Source organism: Bufo bufo, chromosome 1, assembly GCF_905171765.1.
Source record: "Bufo bufo chromosome 1, aBufBuf1.1, whole genome shotgun sequence".
NCBI lineage: Eukaryota > Metazoa > Chordata > Amphibia > Anura > Bufonidae > Bufo > Bufo bufo.
The window spans coordinates 41,390,796-41,412,624 of record NC_053389.1 but is presented as its reverse complement, the minus strand read 5'-3'; the positions used below and the strand labels follow the sequence as shown (position 1 = coordinate 41,412,624).

Genomic DNA, 21,829 nt, shown 5'->3' with positions numbered 1-21,829 from the left:
CCTACCGTATCAAACGCCATGTAGTCTGATCCTGCAGTCACTCCCTCCTTCCTAACACATGTTTGGGATATGGGCAGGAAATAGGGGAGAAAGTGTCTGCAGAATCAGACTACACGGGATGGATTTGTTGTCTGTTGCCATGGAAACTGGGTAAGAACAGTAGTACATTTTTTAGGGTCCATTCACACGTCCGTCGTGTATTGTGGATCCGCAATACACCCGGCAGGCACCCCCCCCATAGAACTTCCTATTGTCCGCAATTGCGGACAAGAAAAGGACATGTTCTATTTTTTGCGGAGCCGTGGCCCAGAAGTTCGGGGCCGTGGCACGGAAATGCGGATGCGGACAGCACACTGTGTGCTGTCCCCATAGAGAATGAATGGGTCCGCACCCGTTCCGCAAAATTACGGAACGGATGCGGACCCATTTGCGGACGTGTGAATGGAGCCTAATGATGACTATTTGCAGTTGATGCATCAGAACAATAAAGGTGGACAAAGCCTAAATATGTAATGGTGCACTTTGTACCCCTCCTGCTATCCCGCAGCACCCCTTTAAGACTTTTTTTTATTTTTTGTGGTGAAATTATGAAACTCTACTTCCTTCCTCATTTGTCACTTTTCCTCCTGTTTTCAGTGTGCTAGTCCGTGACTGACGGCACAGCCATACAGGACATGTCGCAGAGAGCCTGGACCACCCGTCACAAAACCTGCCGGTCTCCAAACACACCCAAAGCCTCTTGTTTGTGAGGCTGATATTACATGAGTAGATACTAGATCATGGAGCTGATTGTGGGGAGGGAACCGTTCCTTCCCGGCAATCGCCTGCTCATCCGCGGAGGAGAGCGATGCTATTATATGCAGCGATCTCCTCCACAGTATGGGGAGGAGAGGTCACTAATGATCATGATTAGACCGCACTATACAGAACGTTGACCACAGCACTCTCCCCTTCAGAGGCTTCCGTGGGTGCGCGTCACCTGAATTGATCCCCCTCCACCAGCGAGACCGATGATACGATTATGTCGTATACAGTAGGAGACCGCACACCATAGAATTCCGATCATTGCTTTTTTTTTTATTCCATTCTTGTTTTTCAACACCAGTGGTAGGAAAGTGCATTTCAGTGCAGTATATTCGTCAGTGCAACGTTTCGAGCCCTTTATCAAGCCGTGGGGACGCTCAGCCGTGGTGCTTGTGGCGTGCGCGGCTGAGGTGTGCTGTCTCCTACTATATACGACATGATTAGACCGCACGTTTTTCCCCTGGAAAACGCAGATTTTTAAACCTGTTAAAAGATTCCAATTACCCGTTTGCTCGTTCGACGGGTAAGGCTACTTTCACACTCGCGTTTTTGGCGGATCCGTCATGCATTCGTCATGAACGGATCCGGTTGTATTATGTCTTATACAGCCAAGACGGATCCGTCCTGAACACCATTGAAAGTCAATGGGGGACGGATCCGTTTTCTATTGTGTCAGAGAAAACTGATCCGTCCCCATTGACTTACGTTGTGTGTCAGGACGGATCCGTTTGGCTCCGCTTCGTCAGTCGGACAGCAAAACGCTGCAGGCAGCGTCCAGAGCGGAACGGAGGCAAACTGATCCATTCTGAGCGGATCCTTTTCCATTCAGAACGCATTTGGGCCAAACTGATCCATTCTGAGCGGATCCTTTTCCATTCAGAACGCATTAGGGCCAAACTGATCCATTTTGGACCGCTTGTGGGAGCCCTGAACGGATCTCACAAACGGAAAGCCAAAACGCGAGTGTGAAAGTAGCCTAAAGGGTGGCAGTATTACACAGGCAGATCATCGCTGAGGAGCGTTCCTATGACCATACGGACACGTTTTTTTAGGGCCCCGTTGAAGTGAATGGTTCCGCACATACGGGCCGCAAAAAAAAATAAAGATTGGCGCACAGCAGGCACCACCTGTGATTTATTTAACTTTGGCTACATGCACACGAACCTTGTTTGTTTCCGTGTCTGTTCTGGGTTTTTTTTGCAGACAGGATGCGGACCCATTCATTTCAATGGGTCTGCAAAAAACGTGGACAGCACAACGCGTGCTGTCCGCATCCGAACGTCCGTTCCGTAACCCCGCAAAAAAAATAGAACATGCCCTATTCTTGTCCGTTTTAGGCATTGTTACAATGGATCCGCCTTTTGCTTTGGATTTATTATCCTGAGGCGTCATAGACCTCGTGCCTAAGAGCCAGCGCTAGTTTTTAAAAGTGCAAAGTATCTTGGAATATAATGCCAGAACGGCAGTGCGTACTGACTCTTGCCTAAACGGCGCAATAAGCAAGCAGGGAATATATAACGCTTCCTAGTCTGATGTATAGACTATTCAGGTTCTGGGGTTAGTGTCATGACTGATCCTTGTAAAAGAGACGCCACCAGACTCCAGGACACCTAAGCGTCCTAGTTCATGAATAGAATGCCAGCAATTCAGTGAACAATGACACACGTGCAAGGGAGGGGCTGTAACTGACCATAACGATGTGGGTGAAGCAATGGGTAGTGGTCACCATGTATTTATGAGGATGACTCCGATAAGGGGGAGGGGGGGGGGGGGGGGGGGGGTGTTGGTTTAAACTAGAAGAATCCACGTATTTCCCCTTGGCTGCAGGGCAGATGACCTGTTATTGCTGGGGCCCAGGTAAACTCATAGCCCAGCTTATCCGCTGCCACCCCCAGCTCACGTGAGGCTGAGCAGACACTGTGACAGGAAAGGGTTAACCAGCGGCTTCCCGTTTCAGCTGCTGGACCGGCTTCCTCTTGAGTTAAGTTCCACGTTTGCAGAAACAAAGGCGCTTGCACTTTGCATACAAAGAGCGGAGAACTGACAGCTACCTGACCGACAGGTGAGTGCCGCCGTACCCCCAGGGACCCCTCCTCCTCCTGAGCCCACCACCTATGGCGGCACACAGTCCTCGCAGGGGTTCTCTGTATCCGCTCCCCAAATCTCCAGTCACCGCCGTACACAATGGAGTATCTGGCTTACTCGGACCGCTGCCAGACCCCCCCCCCCCCCCCCCTCCGCTGCCGCACATATCATGGGAGGAAGCAATGCGATCGAAATCTGTGCGCCTCACTATTTTCAAGAACTCTTCTTGCTGTCAGTAAACGATGAAACTGAAAACTCATTCTGACCTAAAACTTTTGCTACAATGTATCGGTCCAGACCTGGAGTCCCCTAGGGCTTTACGCACCCGCCGACGGATAAAGGTCTGCGCGAAAAACACCAGTGGCGCGCTGCGACATTGTTTTTACAAATGCCCATTGTGTTCCCGACACAGTAATGCTGCTTCCTTAGCGCTCCCTATGTAGTATGGTGACCCCCTCACAGCAGAATGAGGCCCCCTTAAAGGGGTTATCTCATCTGAGACATTGGTCGCATAGGGCTAGGATATACCGCCAATGTCAGATAGGTCCCTGTATCTGTCTCCAGAACGGGACCCCCGAAGTGAGACGAGAGCGTCCACGCATGTGCAGCCCCTCTCTCCGTTCGTTTCTATGGGACTGCTGGCACGGCTATCTTCTCCAACACCCCCATATTGCGCGCGGTAAGCTCTCCATTTCTACGAGACTTCCGAAAATCACGGAGCACGCTCGCTCAGCTATTTTCTAAACTCACCTAGAAATGAATGGAGAGCGCGCCCCGCGTGAGTGCTGCGCTCTCTTTCGCTTCGGAGGGCCCCGTCCTGGAGATAGCAGCCGATCCCTGAGTTCTGGGACCTGCACCTAGCGGACATTGGGTGCATGGGCGTAGCTGTAGGGGGTGCAGAGGTAGCAGTCGCTACCGGGCCCAGGAGCCTGAGGGGGCCCGAAGACCATCGTGCCACATAAGAAAACGCACTGAGGGAAGGGGGGCCCAAGCTGAACTCTTGCACCGGGGCCCATGAGCCGTTCGCTACGCCCCTATGTCCTTCTGATATGCCACCAATGTCTCAGATGAGACAGCCCCTTAAAGTGACCCCCCCCGAACAGAGTGATGCCCCCACACACTTTAATGTCCTACTAACTACCCTCAACGCAGGTTTGAACGCTCGCCTGACCCACGTTCCCCCAGGTCTGCTCCAGTCTGTGGTTCATATCGCTTGTCTTTGCTGATACACTGTAACAAACCCTCCACTTTGAGCAGTATATCAGGCTGGGCTGACCGCAAAGACTGAACGAATTTGAACGCAACTGTGCAGCAATGTGTGTCCACCTTTCAGTCTCTGGATGGAAATATTAATACTTCCATTCACTGGCAGCCAGCAGAGATCTTGAAAGTGGATTAGAAAGTGGCAGGATGCTGTAAAGCCGCAGGTCTCCGGCGCAGTCAGGTGGTCGCGTGTCACAGTGTGTCGGCGCAGCGCTGCGCGTGGTTTTATGCGACGATACATGGTTTCCTCTGCTTGCTGTCACTTTAGGTTTTGCACATTGCGACCTTTGCTCAGTTAAATAGCCATGGACGTACGGGGAGGGGGAAAATCCCTGAGCCTTTCCACCCAGCTTTTCCTGGAGCTGCAGCCCTTTGGTCATCAGAAGCTTTTGAAGCAATCTGGAAATTCCCCAGGTCTCCAGAGAGCTTTGGAAATCCCTGAATTGCATCCATCTGTGGGGCCAGTCCGGGGCCCCATAACTAGAAGTGCAAATCTGCCCCAATGGATGACCCCCTCCCCCCCCCCCCAACCGAAAAATCTCCCCAGCAAATTATAAAGGGGGGACCTTTGACGGGAGGCCATACGGTTTTGCATTCTAGTGTCTGGCCACTAGGGGTGCTGTTCCATTGGGGGCAGTGAAGTGACTGCGGCACCTTCAGTGTTCATGATTTGGGGGTCTCTGTACGAGTCAGGTTTATGGACTTAGATTCCACCTGCTTATTATGTAGATGATTCATTGATGGGGCCTTTGTTTGCGTCCCCCAGATGTGAAATGGAAGAGACCCCTGAAAGTGATCGGCCGCCGAAAGAAGAGACCCCCGAACCTCTGGCTCAAGTAAGGAACAGCTGTGTTATATCATCCAGTGTTATAATGAACTAGTGCGTAATAATACTGCTGTGTACACTGCATTACCCTGATACATTATATCACTGTGCGTACACTGTAGTAGTAGTAGTATTATTACTCCCCCCCATACATTATATCACTGCTGTGTAGACTGTATACACTGTAGTAGTAGTAGTATTACTCCCCCTGATACATTATATCACTGCTGTGTAGACTGTAGTAGTATTATTATTACACTCTGATACATTATATCACTGCTGTGTAGACTGTAGTAGTATTATTACTCCCCCTGATACATTATATCACTGTGCGTACACTGTAGTAGTAGTATTATTACTCCCCCTGATACATTATATCACTGCTGTGTACATTGTAGTAGTATTATTATTACTCCCCCTGATACATTATATCACTGCTGTGTACATTGTAGTAGCATTATTATTACACTCTGATACATTATATCACTGTACGTACACTGTAGTAGTAGTATTATTACTCTCCCTGATACATTATATTACTGTGCGTACACTGTAGTATTATTACTCCCCCTGATACATTATATCACTGCTGTGTACACTGTAGTAGTAGTAGTAGTATTACTCCCCCTGATACATTATATCACTGCTGTGTATACTGTAGTAGTATTATTATTACACTCTGATACATTATATCACTGTGCGTACACTGTAGTAGTAGTAGTAGTATTATTACTCTCCCTGATACATTATATCACTGTGCGTACACTGTAGTATTATTACTCCCCCTGATACATTATATCACTGTGTGTACACTGTAGTATTATTATTATTACTCCCCCTGATACATTATATCACTGCTGTAAATACTGTAGTAGTATTATAATACCCTGATACATTATATCACTGCTGTCTACACTGTAGTATTATTATTACACCCCTTGATACATTATATCACTGTGCGTACACTGCAGTAGTATTATTATTACTCTCCCTGATACATTATATCACTGCTGTGTATACTGTAGTATTATTATTACACCCCCTGATACATTATATAACTGTGTGTACACTGTAGTAGTAGTATTACACCCCCTGATACATTATATCACTGCTGTGTATACTGTAGTATTATTACTCCCCCTGATGCATTATATCACTGTGCGTACACTGTAGTAGTAGTATTATTACACCCTGATACATTATATCACTGCTGTATTTACTGTAGTATTATTACTCCCTCTGATACATTATATCACTGTGTACACTGCATTACCCCCTGATATAATGTATCACTGCTGTGTATCCTGTAGTATTATTATTATTACACCCTGATACATTATAACACTGCTGTGTACACTGTAGTAGTATTATTACTCTCCCTGATACATTATATCACTGTGTGTACACTGTAGTATTAATATTATACCCCCGATACATTATAACACTGCTGTGTACATTGTAGTATTATTATTACTCCCCCTGATACATTATATCACTGCTGTGTACACTGTAGTATTATTGATACTCCCCCTGATACATTATATCACTGTGTGTACACTGTAGTATTATTGATACTCCCCCTGATACATTATATCACTGCTGTGTACACTGTAGTATTATTACTCCCCCTGATACATTATATCACTGCTGTGTACACTGTAGTATTATTACTCCCCCTGATACATTATATCACTGTGTGTACACTGTAGTATTATTGATACTCCCCCTGATACATTATATCACTGCTGTGTACACTGTAGTATTATTGATACTCCCCCTGATACATTATATCACTGCTGTGTACACTGTAGTATTATTACTCCCCCTGATACATTATATCACTGTGCGTACACTGTAGTAGTATTATTATTACTCCCCCTGATACATTATATCACTGTGTGTACACTGTAGTATTATTGATACTCCCCCTGATACATTATATCACTGCTGTGTACACTGTAGTATTATTACTCCCCCTGATACATTATATCACTGTGCGTACACTGTAGTAGTATTATTATTACTCTCCCTGATACATTATATCACTGTGCGTACACTGTAGTATTATTACTCCGTCTGATACACTCTAACGCTCTCCGTCCTGACAGTAAATATTTACTAACGGATTCTGCCAGCGTTCGCCCTCATCAGTACGTTCTGCTCCGTCTGGAGGAGTGTGAGAAGTAAGCGCCCCCGGCTGAGCGCGCGGACAATGGTGCTTCCCTGCGAGCGGTCAGTGCTCCACCTTCCATGTGTACACAGGGCTTGCATGGGACTGCCAGCGCTCATTGGCCACTCTCCATCTCACACTCCACCATTGTCTTTGCACCTGAATGGATTATTCCATTCTCCAGGTTGGAGGGGGGGAGGGCGGCGGAGGATTGACACGGTAGGTGCCCCCGGCAGGCAGGAGGGTAGGTCGTGGCTGACCGTGCGGCGGCAACACCTAGAAGTGGACGCTGATTGTTGATTTTGGGGGGGGGGATTGGATTCTTATCGGGGAAGATATCTCTTTGGTTCTTCCTCGTCCCCCCCCGTAGAGTGTTCAAATCCAGCTGCCCACGGTCTGAACTGGGACAATGTAATGAGACAGACTGTCAGCGATAGAGACATACCGAGAGAGTCTGCCGCTCGTGAAGAGACACTATGGGAAGGAAGCTTAGACCCCACTGCAGCAGACGCTAGGGGGACAAAGGCAGCGCCCCCGGGCACCCCACCGATTCTGGAATTTCAAGCCGTATCTACCCCCCCACCCCCCTCAACAAAAAAAAGAAAAGAGGAACCATGCAATATGGAGAGGGCTGAGCGAGACGGCCCCTGTATACCCCTCTGAGCTCCTGGCAGCAAGATGGTGGTGAGTACCAGGGGGCATGGCCGAGTACCCGCCGGTGCATGCTGCACGATGATGATGATGATGATGGACAGGTGCCTTTGTGGTGGGCGGCGGTGGCGCTGCTGACGCCCCCGATGGCCCTTTTCTAGACCGTTGAAGATGTCTAAAAGCCAAAAATGACATTTCCGATCGCCTCCTCCTGGCGAGGGTTAACCCCGTCGGTCTCAGGCCTTCGGAGGCTGCAGCAGGTGCAATGCCGGGGATCAAGTGTCTGTGAGTCTGTGCGAGCGACGCTCTGCAGAAAGAGTGGGCGACGTGGGGCCGAGTGAGCGATGCTCTGCAGGCAAGCAGCGGGCTTCCAGCTGTAAACGAGCCGCCTCTTAATTGGGTCGATGGCGGAGCGCCCCCAATTAGGAGGCGCTCGGGGGGTCATTTACGGCCTTTAAAATGGGCTATTTTCAGATACCGGTTATTACACCGTGTGGGGGATTTTGACTAGATTGTAAGCTCTTTGGGCCAAGGGACCATACCACTAAACCTACGTATACGGTGGCGCAGGACGTGATCTGCTGATAAATGGCGTACGCTGACAGCTCCGGGCAGACCAGGCCGCAGAAGCCCCCCGGCCCGGGGGTGATTAGTATTGGAGGGAGCGCGGTCAGCATCACACTGGGATCACTGTGTCCCCACCATTAACATAACAAAAGCCGGGACTACCCCCTCCTCGTTCCCAGCCCCTCGGCCTGCTCTGAATGCCCACCCTGAGCTTCATGGCCATGGCTATGGTGATGCAGGTTCCCATGGTAACAGCTGTTCCCGCGTGAAGCATTGGGGGGTGACAATAGTGAGAGTGATAGTCTCTGCTATAGACAGGCGGCCGGAGGTTGTATCTGCTGCGGCCTAAATGTCAGGACTGCAGACCTGAAGAGAATGGGGGTGATTGTTCTATGTTATCAGCAGGTGGAGGGGACTGTATTACAGCTATATACAAGCTATCGCTCCCTGTTATCTGCAGGTGGAGGGGACTGTATTACAGCTATATACAGGCTATTGCTCCCTGTTATCAGCAGGTGGAGGGGACTGTATTACAGCTATATACAGGCTATTGCTCCCTGTTATCAGCAGGTGGAGGGGACTGTATTACAGCTATATACAAGCTATTGCTCCCTGTTATCTGCAGGTGGAGGGGACTGTATTACAGCTATATACAGGCTATTGCTCCCTGTTATCTGCAGGTGGAGGGGACTGTATTACAGCTATATACAGGCTATCGCTCCCTGTTATCTGCAGGTGGAGGGGACTGTATTACAGCTATATACAGGCTATCGCTCCCTGTTATCTGCAGGTGGAGGGGACTGTATTACAGCTATATACAAGCTATCGCTCCCCGTTATCTGCAGGTGGAGGGGACTGTATTACAGCTATATACAAGCTATCGCTCCCTGTTATCTGCAGGTGGAGGGGACTGTATTACAGCTATATACAAGCTATCGCTCCCTGTTATCAGCAGGTGGAGGGGACTGTATTACAGCTATATACAAGCTATCGCTCCCTGTTATCTGCAGGTAGAGGGGACTGTATTACAGCTATATACAAGCTATCGCTCCCCGTTAACTGCAGGTGGAGGGGACTGTATTACAGCTATATACAGGTTATTGCTCCCCGTTATCTGCTGGTGGAGGGGACTGTATTACAGCTATATACAACTATTGCTCCCTGTTATCTGCAGGTGGAGGGGACTGTATTACAGCTATATACAAGCTATTGCTCCCCGTTATCTGCAGGTGGAGGGGACTGTATTACAGCTATATACAGGCTATTGCTCCCTGTTATCTGCAGATGGAGGGGACTGTATTACAGCTATATACAAGCTATCGCTCCCCGTTAACTGCAGGTGGAGGGGACTGTATTACAGCTATATACAGGTTATTGCTCCCCGTTATCTGCTGGTGGAGGGGACTGTATTACAGCTATATACAACTATTGCTCCCTGTTATCTGCAGGTGGAGGGGACTGTATTACAGCTATATACAAGCTATTGCTCCCCGTTATCTGCAGGTGGAGGGGACTGTATTACAGCTATATACAAGCTATTGCTCCCTGTTATCTGCAGGTGGAGGGGACTGTATTACAGCTATATACAAGCTATTGCTCCCCGTTATCTGCAGGTGGAGGGGACTGTATTACAGCTATATACAGGCTATTGCTCCCTGTTATCTGCAGATGGAGGGGACTGTATTACAGCTATATACAGGCTATCGCTCCTTGTTATCTGCAGGTAGAGGGGACTGTATTACAGCTATATACAAGCTATCGCTCCCCGTTATCTGCAGGTGGAGGGGACTGTATTACAGCTATATACAAGCTATCGCTCCCTGTTATCTGCAGATGGAGGGGACTGTATTACAGCTATATACAGGCTATCGCTCCCCGTTATCTGCAGGTGGAGGGGACTGTATTACAGCTATATACAAGCTATTGCTCCCCGTTATCTGCAGGTGGAGGGGACTGTATTACAGCTATATACAAGCTATTGCTCCCTGTTATCTGCAGGTGGAGGGGACTGTATTACAGCTATATACAAGCTATCGCTCCCTGTTATCAGCAGGTGGAGGGGACTGTATTACAGCTATATACAAGCTATCGCTCCCTGTTATCTGCAGGTGGAGGGGACTGTATTACAGCTATATACAAGCTATCGCTCCCTGTTATCTGCAGGTGGAGGGGACTGTATTACAGCTATATACAAGCTATCGCTCCCTGTTATCTGCAGGTGGAGGGGACTGTATTACAGCTATATACAGGCTATTGCTCCCCGGTATCTGCAGGTGGAGGGGACTGTATTACAGCTATATACAAGCTATTGCTCCCTGTTATCTGCAGGTGGAGGGGACTGTATTACAGCTATATACAAGCTATCGCTCCCCGTTATCTGCAGGTGGAGGGGACTGTATTACAGCTATATACAAGCTATCGCTCCCCGTTATCTGCAGGTGGAGGGGACTGTATTACAGCTATATACAAGCTATTGCTCACTGTTATCTGCAGGTGGAGGGGACTGTATTACAGCTATATTCAAGCTATCGCTCCCCGTTATCTGCAGGTGGAGGGGACTGTATTACAGCTATATACAGGCTATCGCTCCCCGTTATCTGCAGGTGGAGGGGACTGTATTACAGCTATATACAAGCTATTGCTCCCCGTTATCTGCAGGTGGAGGGGACTGTATTACAGCTATATACAAGCTATTGCTCCCTGTTATCTGCAGGTGGAGGGGACTGTATTACAGCTATATACAAGCTATCGCTCCCCGTTATGTGCAGGTGGAGGTGACTGAAATCGCCAGAAAAAAAAGATTTACGTCTCTTCATCGGCGCCGCTTATCAATTCACCATCTCAGCCCCGGCCCTTCCATCTCTTCTACCTGACAGTGGAGTCGTTCAGCAGCCGGTCCGACCTGCAGTAATAATCGAAAATCCGAAGAAATAAGTGTCTGATCTGTTATATTTAAAGGGGTGTAGAGAAATCATTTGGGTGGACTTCCCCTTTAAATCCTAACTTGGCAGCAGTAGTTTACTATTACCTCTGCGGGGGGTCTACAGTCACGTTCCTAGTCCCCCTCCTACGCTCTACAGGTTCTCACTTGGCTCCCAGTCTGGGTGACTACAGTCGGGTCCATGGGTAGTCACAGGAAGTTATCAGCCCACTGCCGGAGGAAGAAGCCCTGAGTGATGCTGGGGGAGGGGCTGTGACAACCACAGGCTGTTAGATATTCTAGTATGGTAGGACCTGAGGGGTTTGGTCACGGATCTTGACGTATGGTAACCTATGAGGACTGTACCTGCACCTTCAACTCTTCTATAGGCTGCACTTAAAGGAATGCTCCACTATGACGGAGCCATTGTCCTCGTCAGTTCCATCTTCTCCTGTCTTGAGGTCTTTTGCTGAGGGACCTAAGTGAGTAGAAAAGTGAGGGTACGTGTAAGGAGTTCTCCTTTAAGGTCCGCCCATAGCAGATCCGTCTTATACTGGTGGCCGTCCAGTCAAGATGGAGCTTTTTACTGACCCCCAACCTAACCCAGTGTTATGGGGGTGAAGTGAGCCGTTTTAAAAATGTTTATAGGACAGTATCTGGCGGCACAGTGTTTATAGGACAGTATCTGGCAGCACAGTGTTTATAGGACAGTATCTGGCGGCACAGTGTTTATAGGACAGTATCTGGCGGCACAGTGTTTATAGGACAGTATCTGGCGGCACACGCTTATTGCACAGTGTTTATAGGACAGTAGCTGGCGGCACACGATTATTGCACGTGTTTATAGGACAGTAGCTGGCGGCACACGCTTATTGCACAGTGTTTATAGGACAGTATCTGGCGGCACAGTGCTTATAGGAAAGTATCTGGCGGCACACGCTTATTGCACAGTGTTTATAGGAAAGTATCTGGCGGCACACGCTTATTGCACAGTGTTTATAGGACAGTATCTGGCGGCACAGTGTTTATAGGACAGTATCTGGCGGCACAGTGTTTATAGGACAGTATCTGGCGGCACAGTGTTTATAGGACAGTATCTGGCGGCACAGTGTTTATAGGACAGTATCTGGCGGCACAGTGTTTATAGGACAGTATCTGGCGGCACAGTGTTTATAGGACAGTGTTGGGGTCATGAGGTCCAGATAATGATGTCTCCACAGTCTGGAGTTCAATCTGCAGCAAATATTGACTGTCACCCGTCTCATGAAACCGAAATCAACCGCAGCAGCAAGACGATTGGTTGTTGGGCAGATCTCTAAAAGTTATCAGATCCTGGATCTGGGATCCGTACCATGAGACTTTTATAGCTTGGTATAATCTTTTCCCTTACTTATCTCGGCCGGATCTTATGTTTGTCACACCCAAAGCGGCATTTGCGTGTTTTTTACACCAGTCACATCCAATGTAGCTTTTCCATTATGTTATATTCTCCAGCCACATCCAATGCGTCGTTCACATTTACACTGTTACATAATGTCTTATACTCCCATCACATCCAAAGCAGCATTCACGTTTCATACACCAGTCACATTCAATGCAGCATTCACATTTCTGCTTTTACTATTTTCTACTCCTGTCACATCCAAAGCTGCATTCACATGTTTTATACTCCAGTCATCTCTAATGCAGCATTCACATTTCTGCTGTTGAATCATGTTTTTTATTTCTCGTCACATCCAAAGCGGCATTCACAGATTATTTTTTTTTTTATTGAAAACCCCTTTATTACAATCCATCGTCATACATACATCCTTTAGTACTGTGATGCAGTACAGGCCACGAGTCAGCACTTAATAAATGACTTACAGTCCTCTTTGCGAGCATGGCATTGTTATGTATCGCACAGGCTGACCTACACTGTACATCACAATGGATGCTACACTAGCATACCTATTCAATCGCAAAACCTTCCAACAAAGCATTTGGGGTCCATTCACACGTCCGCAAAATGGGTTCGCATCCGTTCCGCAATTTTGCGGAATAGGTGAGGACCCATTCATTTTCAATGGGGCCGGAATGTGCTGTTCGCATCCTATTTGCGGATCCGCACTTCGTTCCGCAAAAAGAAATACAACATGTCCTATTCTTGTCCGCAATTGCGGACAAGAAAAGGGATTTTCTATGACAGTGACGGCTATGTGCGGTCCGCAAAATGCGGAAACGAACATTGCCGGTGTCCGTGTTTTGCGGATGTGTGAATGGATTGAGAAGACAGAAAAAAACGGAGGGGAGAGGGGGAAGGAGAGGGGTTTAGTCCTCTTCTTCGTCGTCAACGTCCAAGATGTTGTAATCCCACAGCAGACTGTGGATAAGGCCTATTGCACATGACTGTATGGCTTTTTCAATGTTTTGCGGTCCGTTTTTCCGTTGTTCCGTTTTTTGTTTCCGTTGTGTTTCCGTTTCTGTTCCGTTTTTCCGTATGGCATATACAGTAAACAGTAATTGCATAGATAAAATTGGGCTGGGCATAACATTTTCAATAGATGGTTCAGGAAAAAACGGAACGGAAACGGAAGACATACGAATGCATTTCCGTATGTGTTCCGTTTTTTTTTTGCGGACCCATTGACTTGAATGGAGCCATGGACCGTGATTTACGGGCAATAATAGGACATGTTCTATGTTACAACGGAACGGAAAAATGGAAATACGGAAACGGAATGCATACGGAGTACATTCCGTTTTTTTTGCGGAACCATTGAAATGAATGGTTCCGCATACGGAACGCAAAAAACGGCTAGTAAACGGGGAAAAAAAACGGCCGTGTGCAGGAGGCCTAAGGCTACATGCACACGAACGTTGTTTGTTTCCGTTTCCTTCCGTTTTTTATGTGCATAGGATGACCTAGACCTCCTATCACATCCAAAGCAGTGGTCACGTTTGTACTGTTTTGACAGCTGTAAAATGTCACTTTATTTTCACTCTCCCAGCTGATCATACATCGGACAAGGAGAGACGCCTGTTGCACGATGGCCAGTATGCTTGCTGAGGCAGCCATGCAACGTCTGAAGAGTTTTGGGCATTAAGGTGACCCTTAGTTCCTGCAGTTTTTAATTAATTTGATGTTTTCTTCTCCATTCAGGCCCAAAGCTGAGTTCAGATTTCAGCTGGTTTCTTGTAACTACAGAGCAATGCATTGTGGGAGCCCAGGTAAAGCCATTTGGTCATATGTCTGACAACGGGTGGCGGCTTAAATGTTGTCCGTTTCCGAGGGCAACCAACAGAATCAGCTGCCATACAATTATTAAGTGTTCTTGCATGGCAAGACCACTTACTGTTATCTCGCATATATATTTTTATTATAGCCAAATTTACCACCCTAACTCCTCCCAGTTTTTACACTACATAGACAGTAATATACCGAAACGTGCGGATTGTTCCCGATTGGTGTGCTATTTCTTTGTGGAACATTTCGCCGAATGGTTCATGAAATATCAGAGTTTTTGTGGCGAAATTGGTCCCAAAGGAATGAATGGCGGAATGTTCAAAAGCTAGAGTGTGAGCTGAAAAAACAGGACATGATTTCTAAACTGCCACCACTCCCTCATTTTCAAGCCCACCTACACAAATCTTATATCAAAACGTTCAGCTATCCCTGCTGCCACTAAAAATGTCCACGGCTAAGCCATAGTCCTAGTTTATAATTTTTAAACTACAACCGTTTGAAGATGGCAACCGCCAGTGAAGTGAGCAAGTTGGAGCAGTTTGTTTTTTACCGCTCTTCTCTGCCCTTGCTGTAGAGTGAGTTGCCCTAGGAACCCAGGTGTGTGAGCAGCCAGCAGAGTGACAAAAGCTAGAGTGGGAGCTTTAAAATCAGGACATGATTTCTAAACTGCAACCACACCCTCATTTTCAAGCCCACCTACACAAATCTTATATCAAAACGTTCAGCTATCCCTGCTGCCACTAAAAATGTCCACGGCTAAGCCATAGTCCTAGTTTATAATTTTTAAACTACAACCGTTTGAAGATGGCAACCGCCAGTGAAGTGAGCAAGTTGGAGCAGTTTGTTTTTTACCGCTCTTCTCTGCCCTTGCTGTAGAGTGAGTTGCCCTAGGAACCCAGGTGTGTGAGCAGCCAGCAGAGTGACAAAAGCTAGAGTGGGAGCTTTAAAATCAGGACATGATTTCTAAACTGCAACCACACCCTCATTTTCAAGCCCACCTACACAAATCGGCTGCTAATGTTTTTATAAATGTATGTTTTAAATGTAACTGTGAAGCACTTTGGGCAACAACATCGTAATTAACCACCTCCGGACCGCCTAACGCAGATTCGCGTTCCGGAGGTGGCAGCGCTGCGCACAGTCACGCATATACGCGTCATCTCGCAAGACGCGAGATTTCCTGTGAACGCGCACACACAGGCGCGCGCGCTCTCACAGGATCGGAAGGTAAGAGAGTGGATCTCCAGCCTGCCAGCGGCGATCGTTCGCTGGCAGGCTGGAGATGTGATTTTTTTTAACCCCTAACAGGTATATTAGACGCTGTTTTGATAACAGCGTCTAATATACCTGCTACCTGGTCCTCTGGTGGTCCCCTTTGTTTGGATCGACCACCAGAGGACACAGGCAGCTCAGTAATATGTTGCACCAAGCACCACTACACTACACCCCCCCCCTGTCACTTATTAACCTCTTATTCACCCTTGATCACCCCTGATCACCCCATATAGACTCCCTGATCACCCCCCTGTAAAGCTCCATTCAGATGTCCGCATGATTTTTATGGATCCACTGATAGATGGATCGGATCCGCAAAACGCATACGGACGTCTGAATGGAGCCTTACAGGGGCGTGATCAATGACTGTGGTGATCACCCCATATAGACTCCCTGATCACCCCCCTGTCATTGATTACCCCCCTGTCATTGATCACCCCCCTGTAAAGCTCCATTCAGATGTCCGCATGATTTTTACGGATCCACTGATAGATGGATCGGATCCGCAAAACGCATACGGACGTCTGAATGGAGCCTTACAGGGGCGTGATCAATGACTGTGGTGATCACCCCATATAGACTCCCTGATCACCCCCCTGTCATTGATTACCCCCCTGTCATTGATCACCCCCCTGTAAAGCTCCATTCAGATGTCCGCATGATTTTTACGGATCCACTGATAGATGGATCGGATCCGCAAAACGCATACGGACGTCGCAAAACGCATACGGACGTCTGAATGGAGCCTTACAGGGGCGTGATCAATGACTGTGGTGATCACCCCATATAGACTCCCTGATCACCCCCCTGTCATTGATCACCCCCCTGTCATTGATCAACCCCCTGTAAGGCTCCATTCAGACGTCCGTATGCGTTTTGCGGATCCGACATTTTTTTGGCCCAAGTTAGCGGAAATTATTATTTTTTTCTTACAAAGTCTCATATTCCACTAACTTGTGTCAAAAAATAAAATCTCACATGAACTCACCATACCCCTCACGGAATCCAAATGCGTAAAATTTTTTAGACATTTATATTCCAGACTTCTTCTCACGCTTTAGGGCCCCTAGAATGCCAGGGCAGTATAAATACCCCACATGTGACCCCATTTCGGAAAGAAGACACCCCCAGGTATTCCGTGAGGGGCATATTGAGTCAATGAAAGATTGAAATTTTTGTCCCAAGTTAGCGGAAAGGGAGACTTTGTGAGAAAAAAAAAAATAAAATCAATTTCCGCTAACTTGTGCCAAAAAAAGAAAATTTCTATGAACTCGCCATGCCCCTCATTGAATACCTTGGGGTGTCTTCTTTCCAAAATGGGGTCACATGTTGGGTATTTATACTGCCCTGGCATTCTAGGGGCCCTAAAGCGTGAGAAGAAGTCTGGGATCCAAATGTCTAAAAATGCCCTCATAAAAGGAATGTGGGCCCCTTTGCGCATCTAGGCTGCAAAAAAGTGTCACACATGTGGTATCGCCGTACTCAGGAGAAGTTGGGGAATGTGTTTTGGGGTGTCATTTTACATATACCCATGCTGGGTGAGAGAAATATCTTGGCAAAAGACAACTTTTCCCTTTTTTTTTATACAAAGTTGGCATTTGACCAAGATATTTATCTCACCCAGCATGGGTATATGTAAAATGACACCCCAAAACACATTCCCCAACTTCTCCCGAGTACGGCGATACCACATGTGTGGCACTTTTTTGCAGCCTAGGTGGGCAAAGGGGCCCACATTCCAAAGAGCACCTTTCGGATTTTACAGGTCATTTACCTACTTACCACACATTAGGGCCCCTGGAAAATGCCAGGGCAGTATAACTACCCCACAAGTGACCCCATTTTGGAAAGAAGACACCCCAAGGTATTCGCTGATGGGCATAGTGAGTTCATAGAAGTTTTTATTTTTTGTCACAAGTTAGTGGAATATGAGACTTTGTAAGAAAAATAAAAAATTTTTAAAAAATCAGAATTTTCCGCTAACTTGTGACAAAAAATAAAAAGTTCTATGAACTCACTATGCCCATCAGCGAATACCTTAGGGTGTCTACTTTCCGAAATGGGGTCATTTGTGGGGTGTTTGTACTGTCTGGCCATTGTAGAACCTCAGGAAACATGACAGGTGCTCAGAAAGTCAGAGCTGCTTCAAAAAGCGGAAATTCACATTTTTGTACCATAGTTTGTAAACGCTATAACTTTTACCCAAACATTTTTTTTTTATCAAAGACATGTAGAACAATAAATTTAGAGCAAAATTTATATATGGATGTCGTTTTTTTTTGCAAAATTTTACAACTGAAAGTGAAAAATGTCATTTTTTTGCAAAAAAATCGTTAAATTTCGATTAATAACAAAAAAAGTAAAAATGTCAGCAGCAATGAAATACCACCAAATGAAAGCTCTATTAGTGAGAAGAAAAGGAGGTAAAATTCATTTGGGTGGTAAGTTGCATGACCGAGCAATAAACGGTGAAAGTAGTGTAGGTCAGAAGTGTAAAAAGTGGCCTGGTCTTTCAGGGTGTTTAAGCCATGGGGGCTGAAGTGGTTAAATGTGCTATATAAATAAATAAAAGTTGAAATGCATTTCTCACTCTATCAAGCTTGCCATGTGCACTTTTTAAACTTGATCAATCAATTGGTTAGTATAATGTTTACTATCTTTACCCACTCCATAAAGTTACTCTGCCCAGTCCAACATTTCCACAGTTACTCCAGCCACTCCAAACACACAACAGTTACTCAAGCCTCTCCAGTTGTAGACTACTGGTGGAGACAAGAACACTTCACACAATTTCCCCAGAAATTGTAGCTTTTCTAGTTATTATTACTACTATTATTATTATTATTATTACTATTATGATTGCTGCCCTTGGAAATGGACCAATTATTAGCTCCACCCAGCTGGGTCATGTGACTTGACTGCTTCAACTGTTTAACAGTCGCCTGAACCCCCACAATGCACTGCTCTCTGGTAAAATGAGACTGTTATGGATTTAGCTTTACAGGTGAATGGAGAAGAAAGTCATATCGTCACAAAATCTGAGCAACGCATAAAAAAATGTGAAAAATGAATATTTTCTGCAAGCCTAAACTACTGTTCGGAAAATGTTAATTGACAAGAAGGGTAAAGAGATACATCTCCAATAGACTCCAGTGGAACAGCGCCACCTAGTGGCTTATTATCATGAAGTGCAGTTTCTTGGAATTGCCGCCAGTAACTTTTCTCTTATGCATCTTTTATTATGTATGAAGTGCGCCACATTTGCCTCGTCTAATGCACTTTAGGCTTTAAATAGCTACAAAAACTAGGTTATGTAAGCAGGGGGAGCGGCGTCCCGGGGCCGATGTGAAAGCAAGTCTGAAGGCACTAACAGCTTAATGAACTTTGCATGTTTGGAGGGAAGCCTGTGGTCTGGGAGCGATCGCTTGAATGCCGCATTGACGTGTCGCAATTTTCTTTTCTAAATAATATGTGGTTGTCATAGCGACGAAAAACTTTGCAATTAGGCCTTAAAGGGGTTGTCTCACTTCAGCAAATAACATTTATCATGTAGAGAAAGTTAGTACAAGGCACTTACTAATGTATTGTTATTAATATTATGGGGAGCACTAATGGGGGCATTAATATTGGGGGGAGCACTAATGGGGGCACTAATTGGGCATTAATATTGGGGGGAGCACTAATGGGGGCTTTATCCTTTCTTGGGGGCACTTATGGAGGCATTAATATTACTGGGGGCACAAATGGGGGCATTATTAATGCTGGGGAGCACTAATGGGGGCATTATTAATTCTGGGGGGCACTTATGGAGGCATCAACATTACCGGGGGCACTAATGGGGGCATTATTAATACTGAGAGCCATATTATGACATTAACACCCAGTTTCTTGCACCTGGCCACACAAACATTAAATAAACCACATCCATGTGCTGCAACATCGCTGTCTCAGCCAAGTACATAGGGCCCCGTTGCCCATAGCAACTGATTAACATTTAGCTCTTCCTTTTTGTTTCCCTTGCTGCCTATATTGACCAGCCAGAGCCCTTGTCTCATCTCGTCAGGACAGTTTACAAAATAAAAGCTGAACTCTGATTGGCTGATTGAAAAACAAGGCTTATAGGTGCCTTATCTATCCCATTTGAAGTAGATTATTTTCTTACTTTTGCCATGTCACCAAATATTGGGGGGAGAGAGTTATCAAAACTAGTACAAAGGGGGAAACATGAAGGATAAAGCTACAGTATATCAACCAATCATATTCCAGCTCTCATCCTTTAGAGAGGTCCTTTGGGTAATGAAAGCATTGACCTGATTGGTTGCTATGGGCAGCTTCTCTACTTCTTAGGGGGAAACCCATAGCTTCCAATCACATTCCAGCTCTCATCTTTCAGATGTCCTTTGGAAAATGAAAGGAACAACCTGATTGGTTGCTATAAGCAACTGTTCCGCTATATAACAAGTTTTGCTTGGTATATGACGCTTACGTTGTTGACATCTCTATACAGTAATTCTCTGATGTCCACTGGGCGATCTGTATGAATTTCTGTGTACTTCACAATCGCCTTGTTCAATGATCGACGTGCTCGCCGCAGCCTCGAGATGGTCGCTGCCAGCTTCTGTGTGTCTCTGTGTAGTTGAAAAGTAATTTCTCATAGTTTGTTCAGGAGGAGTGATCTGTAAACCAGCGATGCCTTTAGTTTCTATAGAAACGCACGGAAAGAGAATTTAAAAATAGTTTCTGTTTAATGCGCAATCTAAAAGACACCACAGCATAAAGAGCGATTCCACTCGTCAATTATAAGATACAGGAATCATCCCAAGTCACGTGGGAAAGACGAAAATTATACGCTTTTCTTATCTTGGGCTGAAAAGGAAAAATTCCCAATTGACATTTTAACTATTTGTCTTCCGCAGCCTCCATGTGTTTAAGGGCCCATTAAGACAGCCTTATGAACGGGTCCGCACCCATTCCACATCCGTATCTGTAGTTCCGTCCCAAGGCACCGCAAAAAACGATAGAGCATGTCCTATCCTTGTCCACAATTGCAGACAAGAATAGACCTTTTCTATAATAGTGCGGAACGCACACACGGGCCAGCGTCCGCGTTTTGCAGATCCGCAAAACACTCTGGTCGTGTGAATACACCCTAATGTGAAGGAGGCCGAGCAGCCTGCGCTTTGTGTTAAAGCGGTTGTCCGCTTTTGTAATATTGATCGTATGAGCAGCGTTCTCTTCATACAGCTGATCGACGGGGGGTGCCCGGAGTCCGACCTGCGCCAATCTGATATTGGTGACCTATGCTGAGGATAGGTCATCAATATATTAAAAGTGGTCTAACCGTTTAAAGTGGTTACAGAAGACAAATAATAAAAACATCTGTACTAAAGACGAGAGATGAGCGAATTTCCTAAAATTTGTTTCAGGTCCAATTCTATTGATTTGATTCGGGCCGAATAAATGTAGCCTGGATCCAAAGTGACCCAATTGCCCTGAAAAGTCGCTTAGGAGGCTCTGAGGTCTCCTAGGACTGTATTCAACTCCTTTCAAGCTCTTTTTAAACGGGTTCTCCGGGAATAAAAAAAAATGAAAATACTTAAAGGGGTTATCCGAGTTATGGGAAAAAAAATAAAACCTAACAAAATTAATCAGGATATACATATACATTAGTCAAGCTTGATTTTTTGGAAAAAAACCGATCTTTACACCTTTTCTAGGTTCTGTTATTGCTGTGTTTACATGCAGCAGTAACAACAATGACTCCTCTCTCCCTCATGAATATTTGTGGGAGGGGTTGATCATCATGATGGCACTGTTTAGGGGGGAGATCTGTGTGGATGGCACTGTTTAGGGGAGGGGGGATCTGTGGATGGCACTGTAGGGGGATCTGTGGATGGCACTGCCTGCCATCCACAGACCACAGATCCCCCTACAGTGCCATCCACAGATCCCCCTCCACGACGCTCACAGCAGCAGTACTAATCAGTCACTTCATTTTTCTATGCAGAGGTATTTTCTTATTATTTTGAAATCTCTGAGTCT

General features: G+C 46.2%; 1 protein-coding gene across 1 annotated transcript in view; it reads left to right on the top strand.

Annotated features, from left to right (window-relative positions):
* Window positions 1–2,689: 2,689 nt before the first annotated feature.
* Window positions 2,690–21,829, top strand: part of ARHGAP33 (Rho GTPase activating protein 33) — a 72,009-nt gene continuing 52,869 nt past the window's right edge. The window contains exons 1-2 of the mRNA XM_040422229.1: window positions 2,690–2,866; window positions 4,919–4,988. Of these exons, the coding sequence (XP_040278163.1) occupies window positions 4,926–4,988 (63 nt within the window). The 5' untranslated portion in view covers window positions 2,690–2,866; window positions 4,919–4,925. The remainder of the gene's footprint in view (window positions 2,867–4,918; window positions 4,989–21,829) is intronic.